General features: G+C 47.0%; 1 protein-coding gene across 3 annotated transcripts in view; it reads right to left on the reverse strand.

The window, feature by feature from the left end:
- The window catches only part of LOC138521298 (vasoactive intestinal polypeptide receptor 1-like), a 1,228,255-nt gene that overhangs the window by 207,051 nt on the left and 1,001,441 nt on the right, over positions 1–19,763 (reverse strand). For 2 of the 3 annotated variants that reach the window (XR_011283008.1, XM_069634032.1), the window contains exons 5-6: positions 5,488–5,585; positions 4,725–4,857 (exon numbers count right to left, since the gene is read on the reverse strand). Coding sequence is in view for 2 of the 3 variants with exons in the window: in XM_069634032.1 (XP_069490133.1) it covers positions 4,725–4,857; positions 5,488–5,585 (231 nt within the window). In the remaining variant the exon portion in view is untranslated. The remainder of the gene's footprint in view (positions 1–4,724; positions 4,858–5,487; positions 5,586–19,763) is intronic. The other variant, XM_069634033.1, reaches the window with a different exon arrangement.

Consider the following 19,763-nt stretch of genomic DNA (forward strand, 5'->3'; position numbering starts at 1 on the left):
AACAAACTGGCCTGCAGTAACCTCTCGAGCTCCTCTCTCCCTCCCTCTCCTATCACATCCATGTCCTATGTACTGCCCATAAAACACCGCCCCCAGCCCTCTTACTCCAACCTCATCTACTCACTCATCTACCCCTCACCCGCTTATCCTTCTGCCAACTGTCACTCTAGCTCGTGGGCTCCGCAATTCTCAATCCCTGTGAGGACTTCCTTGCTCCATGTCAGTTGCGACTCCAACCACCCAAACATGTTGTCTTGGCCATCAATGTAATGAGGTTCGCCGCCATGACACATCCACAATATCAGTGTTCTTCATACAGACTATTTCACTCTTTTCTGGAAGTGGAGTCACTGGACATCTGCAGATTTAAGCATGTGACCATAAGCCTTACCTGCAGACACCTCTTAACTTCCGGCACAATTCTTCAACATTCCCGGCTTACTGGAGCATGATGCACCCATGCTTCACAAACATGACCACGCTACAGTGTACCTGCAATCTTATATCTGTCCTGTTTGTTCTTTATTTGTAGCCCTTAACTTTCCCCTTTCCTCATAGACTATGGAAACCCCTGCTGGGGCAAGCAATACACTATTTGGACGTGCCTAGAGGCTTGCAGACTTTCACACTGGTGATGTGGGGAAGCATGAACAGTTTGTAATATAACATAACATAACTATTGATCAGGCAGACTAGCCCAGCTACATCTACATCCCCACAAAATCCAACTTCCTCTCTCTCTCATGTGAAACACTTCACTGTTCATAACTGCTTCTTCTCTGGGCTAGACCTCCTTCACAACTCACAACCCACTGAAATGCTCCTTGGATTCTTGGAGGCTTCTCCCTTTCTAAAATCTCAACTGACTACTGTCTCTCTGACCAATCCCTGCCCACCCTCCACAACTAACCAACATATGGCAGAGCGAAATGCCTGGAACCTCATCTTTCCATTCTCCCTCACATTCTATGCCCTCTCCATGGACCTTTCTCATGTGACCACATCATCCTGCATTTCGCTGTCTCTTTCCCCCTCCTCGCTCTCTCACTCTCTCTATACCTGTTTTCTCCCCGCTAAGAACACAAATGCAAACGGTATCTCATCGCACTCTCACCACAGCAAACTCGTTACTACCCTCCATACGATATTGGTATCTGCACTCCATCTCCCCCTCCCTCTCTGCCAATGGCTTCACCCTGTATTTCCTCCACGACCTCTGAAATCAGAGATTCAGAGAAATGTACCTTTCTCTTTCAATCCTCACAACCACCTCTCATCCATACTTTATCGAGCATCAGCACGTTTTTTCCTGAAAATACCCCAGTGAACTGGCACCCATTCTCTAAGTGGCCAAACCATCGTGGGCATCCTTTAGCCCCACAAACTATCACTAACCTTGCACCCCTTACCTGCTCCCACCGCTCCTCAATCATTAAGCTTGCCCTTCTCTTGAGCATCTTCCCCAACTTCCTTTAACCAGCTAGTGTAATCCATCTTAGAAATAAACTCTCTCCTGACCCCAGTAGCTCTGCCCACCTGTCCTCTTTCCCCCACATGATATGGCATTTATAACGCACCTGTACACAAGTGTTTCAAGGCATGACAAGGCAAGGGAGGGGGAACAAAGGGAAGACACAGACAACGATCTTCTAGGCCAGGTGCCATTGAGATCGCGCAAGGGCAGGGGGTGGGGGAAAAGGGAAAGTGTGGGGGAAAGGGGAAGGCGGCAGTGCAGTACATAGGATCAACAGTAGTAAATAAATAAAATGCATAAAAACAATAGGTAAAAAGTGCAGCCAGCTAGTGGCAGCGCACGGGTAAGTGCATACATCAAGCATCAAGAGCTGGTGGAGATTGTAGAGATACAGTCACAGCCCCTACGTGCAGGGGTTGCCCGGGAGGCAGTGCACATGTGCAGCTGGGGCGGAGGGGACCTGGGTTCGAGATCAGAGGGTAGCCAGGTGACCGCTGCAATTTCAGTCAGGAGTTCAGCAGGGGAGAGGAGAAGAGAAAGCAGAAGCAGAAGCAAAGAGGAAGGTCTTGAGGTGCTTCCGAACCGGAGATGGCTCTCCTCAAGTTCCAGGGAGGCTGTTCCAGAGGGAGGCCCCAGCCGAAGAAAGAGATCTACCACCAACTTGTTGCTTGGAGAAGTGACTGACCCTGCGGGAGTTGGAGGCGGATGAGGGAAGAGCTCGAGAAGGAAGATATTGTAGGAAGAGAGAGTTGAAGGTATTGAAGCCCCAGGCCGAAGGAGGCCTTGTGGGCAATGCCGAGGGTTTTTATCTTAATCCTCGCCGCCACTGGGAGCTATTCCAGAGATTTCAGTCCTGGAGAGATACGGTCCCTGGGTTTGAGGCAAAGGACAAGTCTCGCAGTCCTGTTCTCCAATATAAATCTCCAAAATCAGTATCAGGACCCTACCGAGGACTACATTACATTGCTTCCGACTCATTACATTATTCCTTCTTCATCTCCTTGTGACCCTCCAGTCCTACCCCTCCACCTGTTTCATAATTTTCTGTGTTTGGCCTACTATGCTTTTCCCATCTGCATCCATTTTTACTTGCTTCCTGATTTTTCACAGTGAACAAAAGACCAATCAGTTCAAGTCGTCTAGTACCACAGCTGCAAGACCTAACCCAATGAGATTGGCTCCCACCTCTAATATCCCTTTACAAATACTCTCAGCTCTGCCTTTCTACAGCCTCTTCCTGGGTTTCCCACTGAACTCCTTTACCAATAAATAAAAGTCTGATGTGTAAAGCAGTGTCGGAGACTATTCGCCATGTGCTCTCCTGTTGTGATAATATATTTCCTGTGTATTGGAGGGGATGTTTGTCGTTTGTACATATAATTGATGGTATTAGTTCGGAGCTGTTTTGGGGGACTATATTTTCTGGTGAATCTTTGGTTATTACGATGGCTGCTTTTTATATCTGCAAGGAATTTTTGAAAAGATGTAACTAACTATAGGTTAATTTCTGTATCGGAGTTGGAACATTTTAGTATTTAAATGTTGTTCTAAATAATATGATATTTTTTATTGTGTATCTGATTCTGATCTTAACTGTAGATTTATAACGTGTTTAAGGTTTTTAACAAACTGAATTACACAATTAAAAATAATAAAGATGTACATTTGGTAACCTAAATTCTTAGCACCCTTGTCTCCTTCTCTGCCCAATGACTGCACACCATCTGGCTCCCATTACATCACTGAACCACCTTCAAATGTCTCTTCACATTTCTCCATGGGTTCATGCCCTAACCCCACCTCGACTGGCTGCTTCCATGCCCTGCAATTCCCCCTCCTGCACACTTCACTCCAAGGCTCACTATTACCCACCCACCCTTTGCTACTTTTTGCTTCCACTCCTTCACCCTACATTGCCCCCTACCTCTGGATATTCCTGTCCTTGATATTAAAAACATCACAAGGACCCGGCTTTCAAATCTGCCTCCTAGCAAGATCTCCTCTTCTCTCAGGGCCCCTCTGCTAAGTCATCTTATCCCCCCCCACCCCCACCAACCCCCTAGGAGTACATAAGGACATGAAACGTTTTAGAATAGTTATTCGCCCACATATTGGACATATCGTTATCTTCAGCTGTATTTCCCCAAAATATGTTTCCCTGAGCCCCCGGTGCCAACCGGACCATCTCTCTGTCTACCCAAGTAAAGCAGCTGCGTTGGGACTGTTCTGGCCTCTGTTGTGAGCTTGTGTAATGTGTTCCAGTGTGGAACACTATGCATTGAAAAATATATACAAATAAAACATGAGAATACAAATGCTTTGTTACACATGCATTGACAAGGGGATTGTGAAGCTGGGGTTGGAAGTGCAAAATGGATTCACACCTCGCCACTCTTTACACCCACAAGGGCACACCCCATGCTTTCCCTTGCCTTGAGTGCAGGCACTCAGTGTCTGTTCATGCTGTGTGTATCATTTTCAAACATAATATGCAGAAGGATATATGCAGCGGGGAATGTTTGGAATGAATGGCTCTGTCCAGGCCTTCTACGTAGGCCTCTGCCAATCAATTGAAACCATTGGCAACTGCTGGCGGCACCAGCAATCGACCAGTAGAGGCCAGTGACAGGACTCTGTAACAGCGTGAGGGAAACACTGAAGGAGTGCGGGGGTCGCCGAGGGGTGGGGGCATCTGTGTGCCTGGAAAGAGATGACAACTGCTATTTTGAACATCATAAAACTGAAGAGACTTGCAATGCATACAGCACTGCTGGCTCGCAGGAAGAACCAGTCAGACATTCACCTGCAGAATATATTTAAATACATTCATCAGATTCCTAATGAGAGTGACCCCTATTACGTTGTGAGCAGGATGTTTTGAGAGACGTTGAACGAATCATGTTCACAGCATGTTCAGAATGAAAGAAAAGGAAGAAAAATCACATTTTCGAAGAACTACATGGCAAACATTCTAAGAAGTATGTAGATTTAATAAACTGTACTGTAGTAGAAACTAGTGGGAAGTAGTATGGGGAATGACACACTGCTTCCAAAACCCACCTGTTTCTTTGTTTATTTATTTGCTCACTCACTCGCTCGCTCACTCACTCACTCACTCACTCACTCACTCACTCTACAAACACTCCCTTAGGTCATTGATAATCCATAACGCCCTGTGCCTGGCTGTTCGGGTTTGTGTGAGTGTGGGTGACTTTGGTACAAATGGGGGCAGTTAAATACGCCAACTTACTGTTGACATTGTGCAGTGGTCCACATTCTCGTCAGAGAAGAGCACCGCATCCTTGATGAACACCGCCACCCCTCGTAGGACAAACGATGCAAACAGGTGGATGTGGATGAAGTTTCTGGTGCAGTAGAGCTTCCTGTGGAAGGAAAGCTCACATCAAGGCCCAGCACATACATCTGCACCGTGATAGTATAGTCACAAAGGCGCCTGTGGGCACGCATGCACAGCACACATTCAGCACAATGGGGACAGGTTCGCTGAACACCCCATCGCAAATGCGCAGTCCCACACACGTCCAATGACATGCTCAGTCCTGGACATAGGGGTGTTAGCATACTTGATCTAAAATCATTTGACCTTTTCGATTTGACTGAATTTTTTTTATCATTTTTTCGGTCAAATTAAATGAAACAGATATATGGGGAGGGGTAAGGGAATAGGTTAAGGTGGGGGGAAGTGGTGGTGGGGCGGTGCGTTTGGTCAACCCCATATTTTTGACCGAATAAAGAATTTGGTCAAATTGGAAATGGTCAAATATTTTCGACCAAGTAGACCTAAACCGGACATATGGGGTGGTATAACAGAAAGTGGAATTTGCAGCAAGGCACACATTGCACTGGTACAAAAAACATTCTATCAATGCCGTGTTGCAAAAATGAACTAAAATATATTTTTTTGGCATCAGGGCAATCTTTTCCCTAGGGCTAAATGCAATTGTACTGGTGAACATGTCGGTATCATTCCAGGTGCAGTGTAATTGACTTACCTGAATAGGGAGAAGATGCTGATGGCCACTGTCAGAGCTGCCAGGGACATTGCATATCCCACTGTGTAGAGAACCTTCACTGTGACAAAATACACTTCCTGTAACAGGAAAAAGAAGATCCAGGAGTCAGCATTGCACATCTGTTTATCATCAAGAATAAACCTGACTCGCGCCAATCACTTCACAATCACACGTGGACACCAATAAAACATGATCAGAGAGGAGATATACACCTGAAATAGAAATAGGTAATTAAGGTGTGATTTAAACCATGCATTATCAAAACAGTTGGGTACACATATATGAATTTGGAATTGTTCTAAACGTGCAGGCCTCCAGCTGAACAGCTTGTCATAGCAGGTATCCCTTTTTATTGGGTCTAATGTAGTTTACGTTTTGTGTTGAGCCAAGCTCAGGTCGATAGAGCTGAAAACATATGACCACATGTACTGCAATCACCAGCATTCATCTGAGATCATGTGCTTGCTCAAATATCAAAACAGCCAGGGACACCTTTCCTCCAGCCGAGGCGCCGAATAGGTGCGCGTTAAAATGACGCTGTTATGAAGATTGCTAAGTGCAGACATGCGCCATGCACGCTCTACACCTGAGCTGACGGACTTATCTCACCTTTTACGTTTAGGCTGAGTGCTGTCGAATAAGATTTTTTCAGAACTCAGAAGGGGGCGTACACTATTGTTGTTCACTGCCTCATACTGTAAGGCCCCCTTTTATACCGGAAATGGGCATTCATGTTTGAATTGGAATGTGTGTAAACATGATAGTCTTTAAAAAAAGGCAGAACAGGTTTATAGAACCTGTTTTAAAACAACCCATAAGCACACTGGAAAGCCGAGTTTGTATTGGAACCGATGGAGAGACAGCTAGGTTTACAGAGAGGTATGGAGCCTGATGCCTAAACATGGCAATCTCTAGTTTAGGGGAGCGAAGGTGCCCCTTTCAAGCGCCTTTCAGAAGTTTATTAGGTTAAGAAGCAAGCTTAAACCCCAGCATATCCCACTGAAGCCAGAAGTACCTTTATGCAACAAGGAAGTGATACATTGACCTTTCCAGTGAATGGCCCCTCTGCCACAGGCAACCAGGCTGTTTGGACACACAGGCATTAGGAGTGCCAACAGTTGGGGCTTTTGCATAGGCATGGCATGGGATCCTCATTTCCCATGCAGTGCCATCATGTTTTCAGAAGGCAACAACAGGCAAACGCTGCTATAACCTGGGGATATTATGGTAGTGTCAGGAACATGCCTATTCGAGAAATACAAATAAGCATTGGCAAAGCCAAAGGTTTTATCAGGACTTTGGAATAAGGAATAGATACTGCTTATGAATCAAGTGGATGAAGGCACACTTGGTTAAAAAAGTTTTCTTGCATGAGGAACTGGATTATAGCTACAGTTAAGCTTATGCCATTCACACGGCTGCTCAGGAAGCCCCGGGCTAGACTCAGAGAGATCCCAGGGGGGCATGTATTGGGTGGGAAGGGGCAGGTAGTGGGTGGGAATTGTAACTTCATGTAACAGCGCCACAATGCCCTTGGGCTGTTTGTTTGCTTTATAAATGTACAAAATAAAATAAATAGATAAATTGTCATAGGGACTAACATGGCTCTGGGCGGTCAAGGCTTGGGTAAATAACCAAACAACTTCCACAGGCTGTGTGCTGTTCCTGACATTGTATCTCTTTCTTCTCTGTGCACCCCATGAACATAGTTTTGGCATATAGGAAATACTTTCAGCACCACCTAGTAGCCAAAACTAAAAACAGTGTTGCCCAGGGTTCCTTTAGACTTGAGGGAGTGGGGGCGCATCCAGGGGCCCAAGAGCACTTAAAGGCTGAAAGAGTACAGAGAGTCCCAACTGATATACATTTTGCCAGCCCAAACTACATTCAAGGAATCAATACATCTTCAGATCCAGTTCCTCTCACTTTATTACCTGAAAGACTGAAGCTCACATAGCACAACCAGAAGGGAAAATTACGTTGATGTGAACGGGCAGGATCAATTGCATGCCATGCTAGCATGATCCTGCTCCTGGTTTAACTACTCTATATAGAAGTCCCAGGGAAATGGCTCACCAACACTCAATGGGTATCCTGGATGAGTTGTTTATAATTTCTTAAAATTCTTAGCCTCGCCAATTCTGAAAATAATATTAGATTTTTTATTTAGCATGTCATGTCAGAATCCACACACTTCTTAGCACTGTTATAATAGCTGTTATTTCACTCGAATTTAAGGGTACTCAGTTTCACATACTCAAATGGATGAAGGGTTGAATTGGCGTCGGCAGGACTGAAGCTTGCTGGCCCCGTGTCTCGGGCAAGAGTTTAACACACATGTGATTGCTCCTGTCACGTTTTAAAAACACTTGGTTAAAAAAAAGGTCAGGGTGCATTGTTGTATTTATAATTTTTAAGTTGCAGGATGGTTAACCTGACATTTGTGTGCCACCTTCCTCTAACAGCATCTACCCATGCAATGCAATTTATGCTCAATATTAATATAGGGGATTTGTTCAGTCTACTGAGAAACCTACTCACAGTTAAGGTCATACTCTAGTATTAGCAATGGAGATGCCAGCTAATGGTTTTGTTTCCATCAGCAGTCTCACATGTCTGACTTATTGTGCACCCCGCCAAAGACCAACTTTTAGTCCTACACATGCCAACAAGATGGCTTAGCACAAACAATGTGACGATCACAAGAAAATAAATGAAAATGGGCAGAAAAAAATCTTCAGAGTTTCAGTGCCTCTCTCAATCAAACAATGGCCAAAATGTCCCCAAAGCTGACACGGATGCATAGCAAATCCCAAAAGACAAAGTAATTAGGAAGCAAAGAACAATGTAATCTAATGAGCAACAAAAGAAAACAGAGGCCCAGGGCCTGATTTACACAATCGGTTTTCAATGGAGAAAAACAAAAGAGGCATACAATCAGATACAAACATTGATAGTACACCAAGGTGGAACAGTACCTGGCAAGGGAGTATGCCAGGTCTGTCCAGGTGGACAAGGGGTAACAAAGGGATGAGAATTTTGCAAAGACAAAGCCAGAGGGTCTGGAACCAAAATGAAAATGGACAAAGGCCACCAATGGAATGTAAAAGGGTCGATGACCCAACTCAATAGAGGAGGAATTATAACCAGTGGGCTGGAGCCCAAAAGCACAAATATCTCTGTAACTGAAAGTTGTGAGACACAGTTCTGGCAGGCGAGTAAATCAGACATGGTGTACCATTGTAACAGTCTATGGTGAGGTCTGTCTGGTAGAATCAACCAGATCCAACCAGAGACTGCAAAGGATTATTTAGTGCTATGGAATGGGGAAGAGGAATTCTCCACAGGAGTTTGAGGAACTTTGCTTTGCCAATAAGTGGAACCAGGAACCCAGGAAGATGTTCATTCAGGAGAGTGGGGAACTACATTATCGTTAAGTTTGGCTGAACTTGCGAACAGTGAACAATGCACTATACACATTTGTTTGCATAAGAACTGCACTTTGGTGTCGGCATTCAGAAGCGGAGAGACCTTCTTCTGGAATTAAGGAGACACCCACTACAGTATCTTATAGTAGTGTGAATGCTCACAGGGGAATTCGAACAATGAATGCCTAGCACCAGTTCAGTGAGGATTATCAGGAATGCATTCTGTCCACTGGCCTACCAGAGTAACAGGAATGTAGGGCAGATGAGCGCCTACAAGCTTGAAAGGACTTCTGTCACAGTACATGAAGCAGGATCTTTTACTACGTATGATAGGTTAGAAACTCAACTGCTTCATCGGCCCTCATGTGGATCCTTTTGCAGGTGTTGATTGCACCATAATAATAAATCTCTGCAAAAAAATCAAACACAATGAAATACTGAGTGACATGACTTTATAGGGCGCAGCTGGTAAATGTACCCGGTGTAAACAAGCAAGGCATAAATAAAAACAAAACATGCGCACTAGTGTCTACTACACAATGAGGGAAATGACATTGGGGGAGTGGATCAAACTCTACTTCCCAGTTTCTCAAGAGGTTCACAAGGATTGAACCCTAGATCCCAGTCAATTGAGAGTACACTAGCGAATGGTCCATCTGATGTCCAATGATTTTACAGCGCGCAATGAGGGGTTCGAAGGACTTAAGGGCCTCATTCCGAGTTGGCCGGTACACTGTAAAAGTGTCGGTAATAACGTTTACCAGCATTTTTACCAGACCAGCCAACTACAACTGTGCTGTTAGGGGTTAAGGATTTACCTCCAGCTCAAAGCTGGAGGTAAATGTGACCCCCACTCGCAAAAAAATTCCTTTATTACAGCACGTCCGGTAATCGCGGCAAATTCCTCCCATGAGGTGTTACTTGTAATCTGCCGGTAATTCTGACAGAGCAAGTGTTGGTAACAGTCATTCCGCTTGCAGATTTACAGCTGGAATACTGGCAAACTTGTAATGAGGCCCTGCTTTAATGGAGTAACAAGAATAGTGGGCGAATACATCGCTATGTGCATGGAAGGACTTTTACTGTGGGCTGGAATCACAGCACATCATGTGTGTTATGGACAGAGCATGCAGGTTCAGGTGCTTTTACTCCCGTTGGATGGCAAGGAGACACCCAGTGGCGAAATTATACACAGTGTCTCAGATGGCTGAATTTGGTGTGCAATAGAGATAATGGAGGCAAAAATAGTGGTGAGATTCATTGATGAGATGGCAGTTTGAGCCAATAAAATATTATGTACAAATGTAGCTCTCAAGGTCAGTATGTGCATTGTAACATACCGTAACATACCCTAAAATTCTGAAGAGGGCCAGCGATTCAATGTTTCCTTTAATTGTTTGAGTCAGCACCACTCTGGTTAGTAAAATGGATGATTTCATAAATAGAAACAACCTATTGCTGCTGAAGCAGCTCCTGAGCTCTCTTGGATAATGGTAAGCTAGCACTAGATGAGATGCATTATAGTCAATAAGAAAGCAATGTACATACGTATCTATTTTATGTGATTTATTGCTTTTGTGTAACGCTCAGACCCGAAGGTATCACAGTGTTTGTGCTGTAGACAAGAAGCGCTAAAAGGAACAGAGATACGGTTAAATAGCCATTAGCAATATTTGTTAAACAGTCTTGTTTTCACAAGCCCTCTGGTCTGCTAGCTCCAACTCTCGGCAAATCTGTCGCTTCTCTAAGCAAAGATTGGGGGCAGATGTCTCGCCTCTCGCCTCCGCAGGAGCCTCCCTCTTGACGGGTCTCCCTGCCCTCTCAGGCTTGAGCCTGATCTCCTTAAATTGCAGAAGCTCTTCAAGACCCTTCTTTTCTCCTCCTCCATCTCTCCCCACCACTCCTGCTAACTCCTTCCTCCGCCTCTATGACTGGCTGTCTGGTTCCCTCTGAGTACTAGGAGTAAAGGGGAGCCACTTTGTCGACACACCTGGGTGCAATGGTCAGTGTTTTGAATTCAATGCAGGCTTTGAAAGGAAGCCAGTGGACCTCTCTCGCCTGGTTGCTTAGATGTGGTCCACACCTCGTAAGCCCAGGGCTACGTGAAGGGCCACAATAATGCACAAACTAAATCTCATGCTCTCCCACCTCCAAGAACTAGATCTAGGAATAGTTATAGAAACTGGTGATATATCTTGTTTACCAATGCAAACATCAAACTTAGAGAAAAACAAACAGAGAGACATACTGCGGATCGAGTGCTGATGATGGGAGGGTAGGCATGGGAATTTACGCCATGGTACGGTTTAGAGTAAGGAATATGGGCTGATGTGGAATGAACCACCACAAACGGTAACCACCACCCCAAACGAGCAGCTACGTAATCACGTAGCGTACACTTCAAGAACGTTTCCATGACGATGCTCGTGCTGTTCCAGAGCTGTCCGCGGCCGGAGCAAGCCAGTGGCGTCTTCGCTATCTCCATACGCCATTAGGTAAGCCTATACTGCAAACAAGACCACGCTCACTTAAATGTAATTGGTCAGCTAGGAAGTATATTTACTTGTGGCAGCTACATTTTTGACTTAACAGACGGCTCATTCTACGATTGTGCACTATTCCAACATCAATTCAACACACACGTAATTAAGGCAATTGAATCGGTGCGCTGTTTTCAAATTCCTTTTTGTATCTCTCAACACAATAAGAAAGATAGCGGCAACATTTGAGGTAAGCGGTTGCACAACTATGTTTACATTGCTTAATAACATTAGGGTTTCTAAATTATTTAAGAACTGCAATCATTTAATCTGTCTTTCAGAGAGGACCATTAGAGCGGCCCCATATGGAGGAATATTTTTGAGAAAAAGACAACACTTATGCTTAGACCAAGTGTATTTGACACATGAATTTTCCTTTTACATCTACTTATATACCGAGGTATGTGAAACCTTGCATCTAATAGAACGTGTAACTTCTCATCGCTATTCACATATATTTGAACTGGATAAGTTTTACCTATATGGTCATAACTTTGATGTTTTATAGATACTCAACTGAGTACAAGCATCTCAAAAGGAATCAGATGAGGAAACCAGTGGTCATCTGTTGATATATTTTATTTCAAAGAGATAAAAGGGATTATCTTTGTTGTGATGGAAATTGAGACTTCATTGTGATGGACATCTAATTAGGACACATAGATGCAGGTAATTCTTGTTTCTGTTTCTGTTTTTGAGTAGAATAATTTACGAGATTTGTGGTGATTTACTTTTATAAGAACTCCAAATGTTGTTATTCTGATGTTCATGATTGTTTGGTTATTGTTTTTCTTTTTTCTCTGTACTGTAGAAATTCGCCCTGATGAAGGACCAGTTGTAGGTCTGAAATGCATTGGCTTATCATTTCTGCTTCCTTCAAATCAATGAATTAAAATAATTTTCTATCACAAAAATATTTGATGGTGACTGGAATAACTGATCATCATGGAAAGATAATTCTATAAATAAGCTTCATCCTCTAGATACAAATTGATATAATACCCATCAGTAGTTTTCACTACAATTGGCGACCCAAGGTCTTTCTCATCAGACATTACTCAATTTCTGGAATGAAAAGATGTCAGCAAGTGGACTGATGCAGTGCATGTAGTTTACCAGAGAGAAAGGGTCTGGAGAGGTCATGAAGGGGTAGACGTGAAGATGTAGAGTGGAGCTGAATGCACATGCATCTACTGTTTAAGGGCATTTCCCCTTACTTGATGGGGCCTACCACCCTAAATAAGGGAATTCGACTTCCTGAATGGATGCTTTCAATTATCAAGTCACATGCTTGGTCGATTTGACCTGAGGTTACCCTCTGCATGTGCATCAAAAAAGGATTAAAAAAATTAAGAATAAGTTTGAAAAAAGACCTACGCAATCTTTATATGTTTTTATGATCTGAGTTAAGGTTGTTTTTTCTAAAGGCTGGGAAGGGTTTTCATTGCACTTTATAAGTCTCGAAATGGATATAGAAAGTGGTGAAAGTGCAAGGAACAGTTGTTTACTGCGCCAAGTTCCTTCTTAGACGTTTGGTACTAGTAAAGTCAGCTGATGGTAGGTATCCTTGGGGCTGTGCTTAAATGCCCCAGTTGAAAATTGCGATTGTTTGTGTAGGATTCCTGCACAAATGGTGGCTTTACACATCATTTAGGTGCTCCCTTTGCTTGAACGATGAATGATTTAGTCCACTCATTTTGGTTTGATACCAAGTAGAAGTGTATTCATCACTGTGGGTGTCGACACGTGTTTTGACCATTACAAGGTCTTTATCAAGGCTAGAACATGGTGTTCTTTCTGTATTGGGTGTTCATATCAGGTAGTCACTGGTCATTGCTATCACTGCATTAATGCATCTGACAGGCTCAGTGCCTTTAAAATTACAGATCGTCTACCGCCGTTCCTTTGGTCATCGTTCAAACGAAGGCTGCACCTAAGTCATGTGTAAAGCGCCATTTGTGCAGGAATCCAACACAGCCACTCTAAATGGATATATCCAGATGCGGCAGGAGGCTTGGTTAGTTTCAAAAGTATTTAGACGGTAAGTGACAACCCCCTTTGGTCAACATTGATGAATGTTCAGTTACTGTCATAGAAAAGTAAATTTTTTGATTGGATATGGACTTGGCTCACAGTGGGTTGAGTCACTAAACCTACTGTTGATGGGCAGATTCATAGGCATGAGAGAGATGGGTGTCACTCATCGACAATGGGTACTGCATACTTTTGCCGAGTGAAATTTGATGAAAATACTATTCCACAAAAACCAAAATCGAGAGATGTTCATAGAACCGGAAAACGCAGGTATCTTTTGATTGAGGTGTTTCACGACAAAACTGATCATGTTTATATTCTTTTTTTGGCAGCGAATTTCAGTGCCCCGGGATCGACATTATACAATGCATCAAGGCCACCAGCAGATGGCACCTGCTGGCCAATCATTCATGATCCACCAATGCTGCGGGTGTGTGGAAGGCTGGCCCTGCTCTCAGGCTTGGACTGGCCTATAGGGCAATAGGCCAATGGCTGAAGCAAAAACGTAAAATGCTTGTGTGGGCCTGTTATTTTAGGTCAAAGTGGGACCCCCTTTTTTGGCTAGTGTGGGCCAGTTTGACGAGTTACTAGTTTTGACCAGTGTTGCTGAATAAATATTCGTTAAAATGCACACTTTGCATCACATGTTATCAACAAGCTCCCCCATGGGTACTATTCAAACAGAGTCACAAAAGGACTGAATTCCCATTTGCAGTCGTGGGCCACTTTTTCGCTGGTGCCTGAGACAATGCGACGCCCCAGTCCGACCCTGCCTGCTCTTCATACATGCAGTTGCAGGATGCTAATGGTGAACTGGGCATATGGAAGGGGGCCTGGCTCCCCTGCAGCTCACTGGTCCCATTGGTGTACAAGGTGACCAGGTTACATTCTCTGCTGGACAGACGACATGAGGAACAGTCCTCTCAGCACATCCGCAGGCGGCTCACTGGTCCCATTGGTGTACAAGGTGACCAGGTTACATTCTCTGCTGGACAGACGACGTGAGGAACAGTCCTCTCATCACATCCGCAGGCAGCTCACTGGTCCCATTGGTGTACAAGGTGACCAGGTTACATTCTCTGCTGGACAGACGACGTGAGGAACAGTCCTCTCAGCACATCCGCAGGCAGCTCACTGGTCCCATTGGTGCATAAGGCGACCAGGTTACATTCACTGCTGGACAGACGACGTGAGGAACAGTCCTCTCAGCACATCCGCAGGCAGCTCACTGGTCCCATTGGTGCATAAGGCGACCAGGTTACATTCTCTGCTGGACAGAAGACGTGAGGAACAGTCCTCTCAGCACATCCGCAGGCAGCTCACTGGTCCCATTGGTGCATGAGGTAACCAGGTTACATTCTCTGCAGGAGAGATGACGTGAGGAACAGTCCTTTCAGCACATCCGCAGGCAGCTCACTGGTCCCATTGGTGTATGAGGTGACCAGGTTACGACAGACGACGTGAGGAACAGTCCTCTCAGCACATCCGAAAGGCAGCTCACTGGTCCCATTGGTGCATGAGGTGACCAGGATACATTCTCTGCTGGACAGACGACGTGAGGAACAGCCCTCTCAGCACATCTGCAGGCAGCTCACTGGTCCCATTGGTGCACAAGGTGACCAGGATACATTCTCTGCTGGACAGACGACGTGAGGAACAGTCCTCTCAGCACATCTGCAGGCAGCTCACTGGTCCCATTGGTGTATAAGGTGACCAGGTTACATTCTCTGCTGGACAGACGACGTGAGGAACAGTCCTCTCAGCACATCTGCAGGCAGCTCACTGGTCCCATTGGTGTATAAGGTGACCAGGTTACATTTTCTGCTGGACAGATGACGTGAGGAACAGTCCTCTCAGCACATCCGCAGGCAGCTCACTGGTCCCATTGGTGCATAAGGCGACCAGGTTACATTCACTGCTGGACAGACGACGTGAGGAACAGTCCTCTCAGCACATCCGCAGGCAGCTCACTGGTCCCATTGGTGCATGAGGCGACCAGGTTACATTCTCTGCTGGACAGACGACGTGAGGAACAGTCCTCTCAGCACATCCGCAGGCAGCTCACTGGTCCCATTGGTGCATGAGGCGACCAGGTTACATTCTCTGCTGGACAGATGACGTGAGGAGCAGTCCTTTCAACACATCCGCAGGCAGCTCACTGGTCCCATTGGTGCATGAGGTGACCAGGTTACGACAGACGACGTGAGGAACAGTCCTCTCAGCACATCCGAAAGGCAGCTCACTGGTCCCATTGGTGCATGAGGTGACCAGGATACATTCTCTGCTGGACAGACGACGTGAGGAACAGTCCTCTCAGCACATCCGCAGGCAGCTCACTGGTCGCATTGGTGCACAAGTTGACCAGGATACATTCTCTGCTGGACAGACGACGTGAGGAACAGTCCTCTCAGCACATCTGCAGGCAGCTCACTGGTCCCATTGGTGTATAAGGTGACCAGGTTACATTTTCTGCTGGACAGACGATGTGAGGAACAGTCCTCTCAGCACATCCGCAGGCAGCTCACTGGTCCCGTTGGTGCATAAGGTGACCAGGTTACATTCTCTGCTGGACAGACGACGTGAGGAACAGTCCTCTCAGCACATCCGCAGGCAGCTCACTGGTCCCATTGGTGCATAAGGTGACCAGGTTACATTCTCTGCTGGACAGACGACGTGAGGAACAGTCCTCTCAGCACATCCGCAGGCGGCTCACTGGTCCCATTGGTGCATAAGGTGACCAGGTTACATTCTCTGCTGGACAGATGACGTGAGGAACAGTCCTCTCAGCACATCCGCAGGCGGCTCACTGGTCCCATTGGTGCATATGGTGACCAGGTTACATTCTCTGCTGGACAGATGACGTGAGGAACAGTCCTCTCATCACATCCGCAGGCGGCTCACTGGTCCCATTGGTGTACAAGGTGACCAGGTTACATTCTCTGCTGGACAGACAACGTGAGGAACAGTCCTCTCAGCACATCCGCAGGCAGCTCACTGGTCCCATTGGTGTACAAGGTGACCAGGTTACATTCTCTGCTGGACAGACGACGTGAGGAACAGTCCTCTCATCACATCCGCAGGCAGCTCACTGGTCCCATTGGTGTACAAGGTGACCAGGTTACATTCTCTGCTGGACAGACGACGTGAGGAACAGTCCTCTCAGCACATCCGCAGGCAGCTCACTGGTCCCATTGGTGCATAAGGCGACCAGGTTACATTCTCTGCTGGACAGAAGACGTGAGGAACAGTCCTCTCAGCACATCCGCAGGCAGCTCACTGGTCCCATTGGTGCATGAGGTAACCAGGTTACATTCTCTGCAGGAGAGATGACGTGAGGAACAGTCCTTTCAGCACATCCGCAGGCAGCTCACTGGTCCCATTGGTGTATGAGGTGACCAGGTTACGACAGACGACGTGAGGAACAGTCCTCTCAGCACATCCGAAAGGCAGCTCACTGGTCCCATTGGTGCATGAGGTGACCAGGATACATTCTCTGCTGGACAGACGACGTGAGGAACAGCCCTCTCAGCACATCTGCAGGCAGCTCACTGGTCCCATTGGTGCACAAGGTGACCAGGATACATTCTCTGCTGGACAGACGACGTGAGGAACAGTCCTCTCAGCACATCTGCAGGCAGCTCACTGGTCCCATTGGTGTATAAGGTGACCAGGTTACATTCTCTGCTGGACAGACGACGTGAGGAACAGTCCTCTCAGCACATCTGCAGGCAGCTCACTGGTCCCATTGGTGTATAAGGTGACCAGGTTACATTTTCTGCTGGACAGACGACGTGAGGAACAGTCCTCTCAGCACATCCGCAGGCAGCTCACTGGTCCCATTGGTGCATAAGGCGACCAGGTTACATTCACTGCTGGACAGACGACGTGAGGAACAGTCCTCTCAGCACATCCGCAGGCAGCTCACTGGTCCCATTGGTGCATGAGGCGACCAGGTTACATTCTCTGCTGGACAGATGACGTGAGGAGCAGTCCTTTCAACACATCCGCAGGCAGCTCACTGGTCCCATTGGTGCATGAGGTGACCAGGTTACGACAGACGACGTGAGGAACAGTCCTCTCAGCACATCCGAAAGGCAGCTCACTGGTCCCATTGGTGCATGAGGTGACCAGGATACATTCTCTGCTGGACAGACGACGTGAGGAACAGTCCTCTCAGCACATCCGCAGGCAGCTCACTGGTCCCATTGGTGCACAAGTTGACCAGGATACATTCTCTGCTGGACAGACGACGTGAGGAACAGTCCTCTCAGCACATCTGCAGGCAGCTCACTGGTCCCATTGGTGTATAAGGTGACCAGGTTACATTTTCTGCTGGACAGACGATGTGAGGAACAGTCCTCTCAGCACATCCGCAGGCGGCTCACTGGTCCCATTGGTGCATAAGGTGACCAGGTTACATTCTCTGCTGGACAGATGACGTGAGGAACAGTCCTCTCAGCACATCCGCAGGCGGCTCACTGGTCCCATTGGTGCATATGGTGACCAGGTTACATTCTCTGCTGGACAGATGACGTGAGGAACAGTCCTCTCATCACATCCGCAGGCGGCTCACTGGTCCCATTGGTGTACAAGGTGACCAGGTTACATTCTCTGCTGGACAGACGACGTGAGGAACAGTCCTCTCAGCACATCCGCAGGCAGCTCACTGGTCCCATTGGTGTACAAGGTGACCAGGTTACATTCTCTGCTGGACAGACGACGTGAGGAACAGTCCTCTCAGCACATCCGCAGGCAGCTCACTGGTCCCATTGGTGCATAAGGTGACCAGGTTACATTCTCTGCTGGACAGACGACGTGAGGAACAGTCCTCTCAGCACATCCGCAGGCGGCTCACTGGTCCCATTGGTGCATAAGGTGACCAGGTTACATTCTCTGCTGGACAGATGACGTGAGGAACAGTCCTCTCAGCACATCCGCAGGCGGCTCACTGGTCCCATTGGTGCATATGGTGACCAGGTTACATTCTCTGCTGGACAGATGACGTGAGGAACAGTCCTCTCATCACATCCGCAGGCGGCTCACTGGTCCCATTGGTGTACAAGGTGACCAGGTTACATTCTCTGCTGGACAGACGACGTGAGGAACAGTCCTCTCAGCACATCCGCAGGCAGCTCACTGGTCCCATTGGTGTACAAGGTGACCAGGTTACATTCTCTGCTGGACAGACGACGTGAGGAACAGTCCTCTCAGCACATCCGCAGGCAGCTCACTGGTCCCATTGGTGCACAAGGTGACCAGGTTACATTCTCTGCTGGACAGACGACGTGAGGAACAGTCCTCTCATCACATCCGCAGGCGGCTCACTGGTCCCATTGGTGTACAAGGTGACCAGGTTACATTCTCTGCTGGACAGACGACGTGAGGAACAGTCCTATCAGCACATCCGCAGGCAGCTCACTGTTCCCATTGGTGTACAAGGTGACCAGGTTACATTCTCTGCTGGACAGACGACGTGAGGAACAGTCCTCTCAGCACATCCGCAGGCAGCTCACTGGTCCCATTGGTGCATAAGGCGACCAGGTTACATTCACTGCTGGACAGGCGACGTGAGGAACAGTCCTCTCAGCACATCCGCAGGCAGCTCACTCGTCCCATTGGTGCATGAGGCGACCAGGTTACATTCTCTGCTGGACAGACGACGTGAGGAACAGTCCTCTCAGCACATCGGCAGGCAGCTCACTGGTCCCATTGGTGCATGAGGTGACCAGGTTACATTCTCTGCTGGACAGATGACGTGAGGAACAGTCTTTTCAGCACATCCTCAGGCAGCTCACTGGTCCCATTGGTGCATGAGGTGACAAGGTTACGACAGACGACGTGAGGAACAGTCCTCTCAGCACATCCAAGAGGCAGCTCACTGGTCCCATTGGTGCATGAGGTGACCAGGATACATTCTCTGCTGGACAGACGACGTGAGGAACAGTCCTCTCAGCACATCTGCAGGCAGCTCACTGGTCCCATTGGTGTATAAGGTGACCAGGTTACATTCTCTGCTGGACAGACGACGTGAGGAACAGTCCTCTCACCACATCCGCAGGCAGCTCACTGGTCCCATTGGTGTATAGGGTGACCAGGTTACATTCTCTGCTGGACAGACGACGTGAGGAACAGTCCTCTCAGCACATCTGCAGGCAGCTCACTGGTCCCATTGGTGCATAAGGTGATCAGGTTACATTCTCTGCTGGACAGACGACGTGAGGAACAGTGCTCTCAGCTCATCTGCAGGCAGCTC

Source organism: Ambystoma mexicanum, chromosome 13 (assembly GCF_040938575.1).
Source record: "Ambystoma mexicanum isolate Mex_15411 chromosome 13, UKY_AmexF1_1, whole genome shotgun sequence".
Lineage (NCBI taxonomy): Eukaryota > Metazoa > Chordata > Amphibia > Caudata > Ambystomatidae > Ambystoma > Ambystoma mexicanum.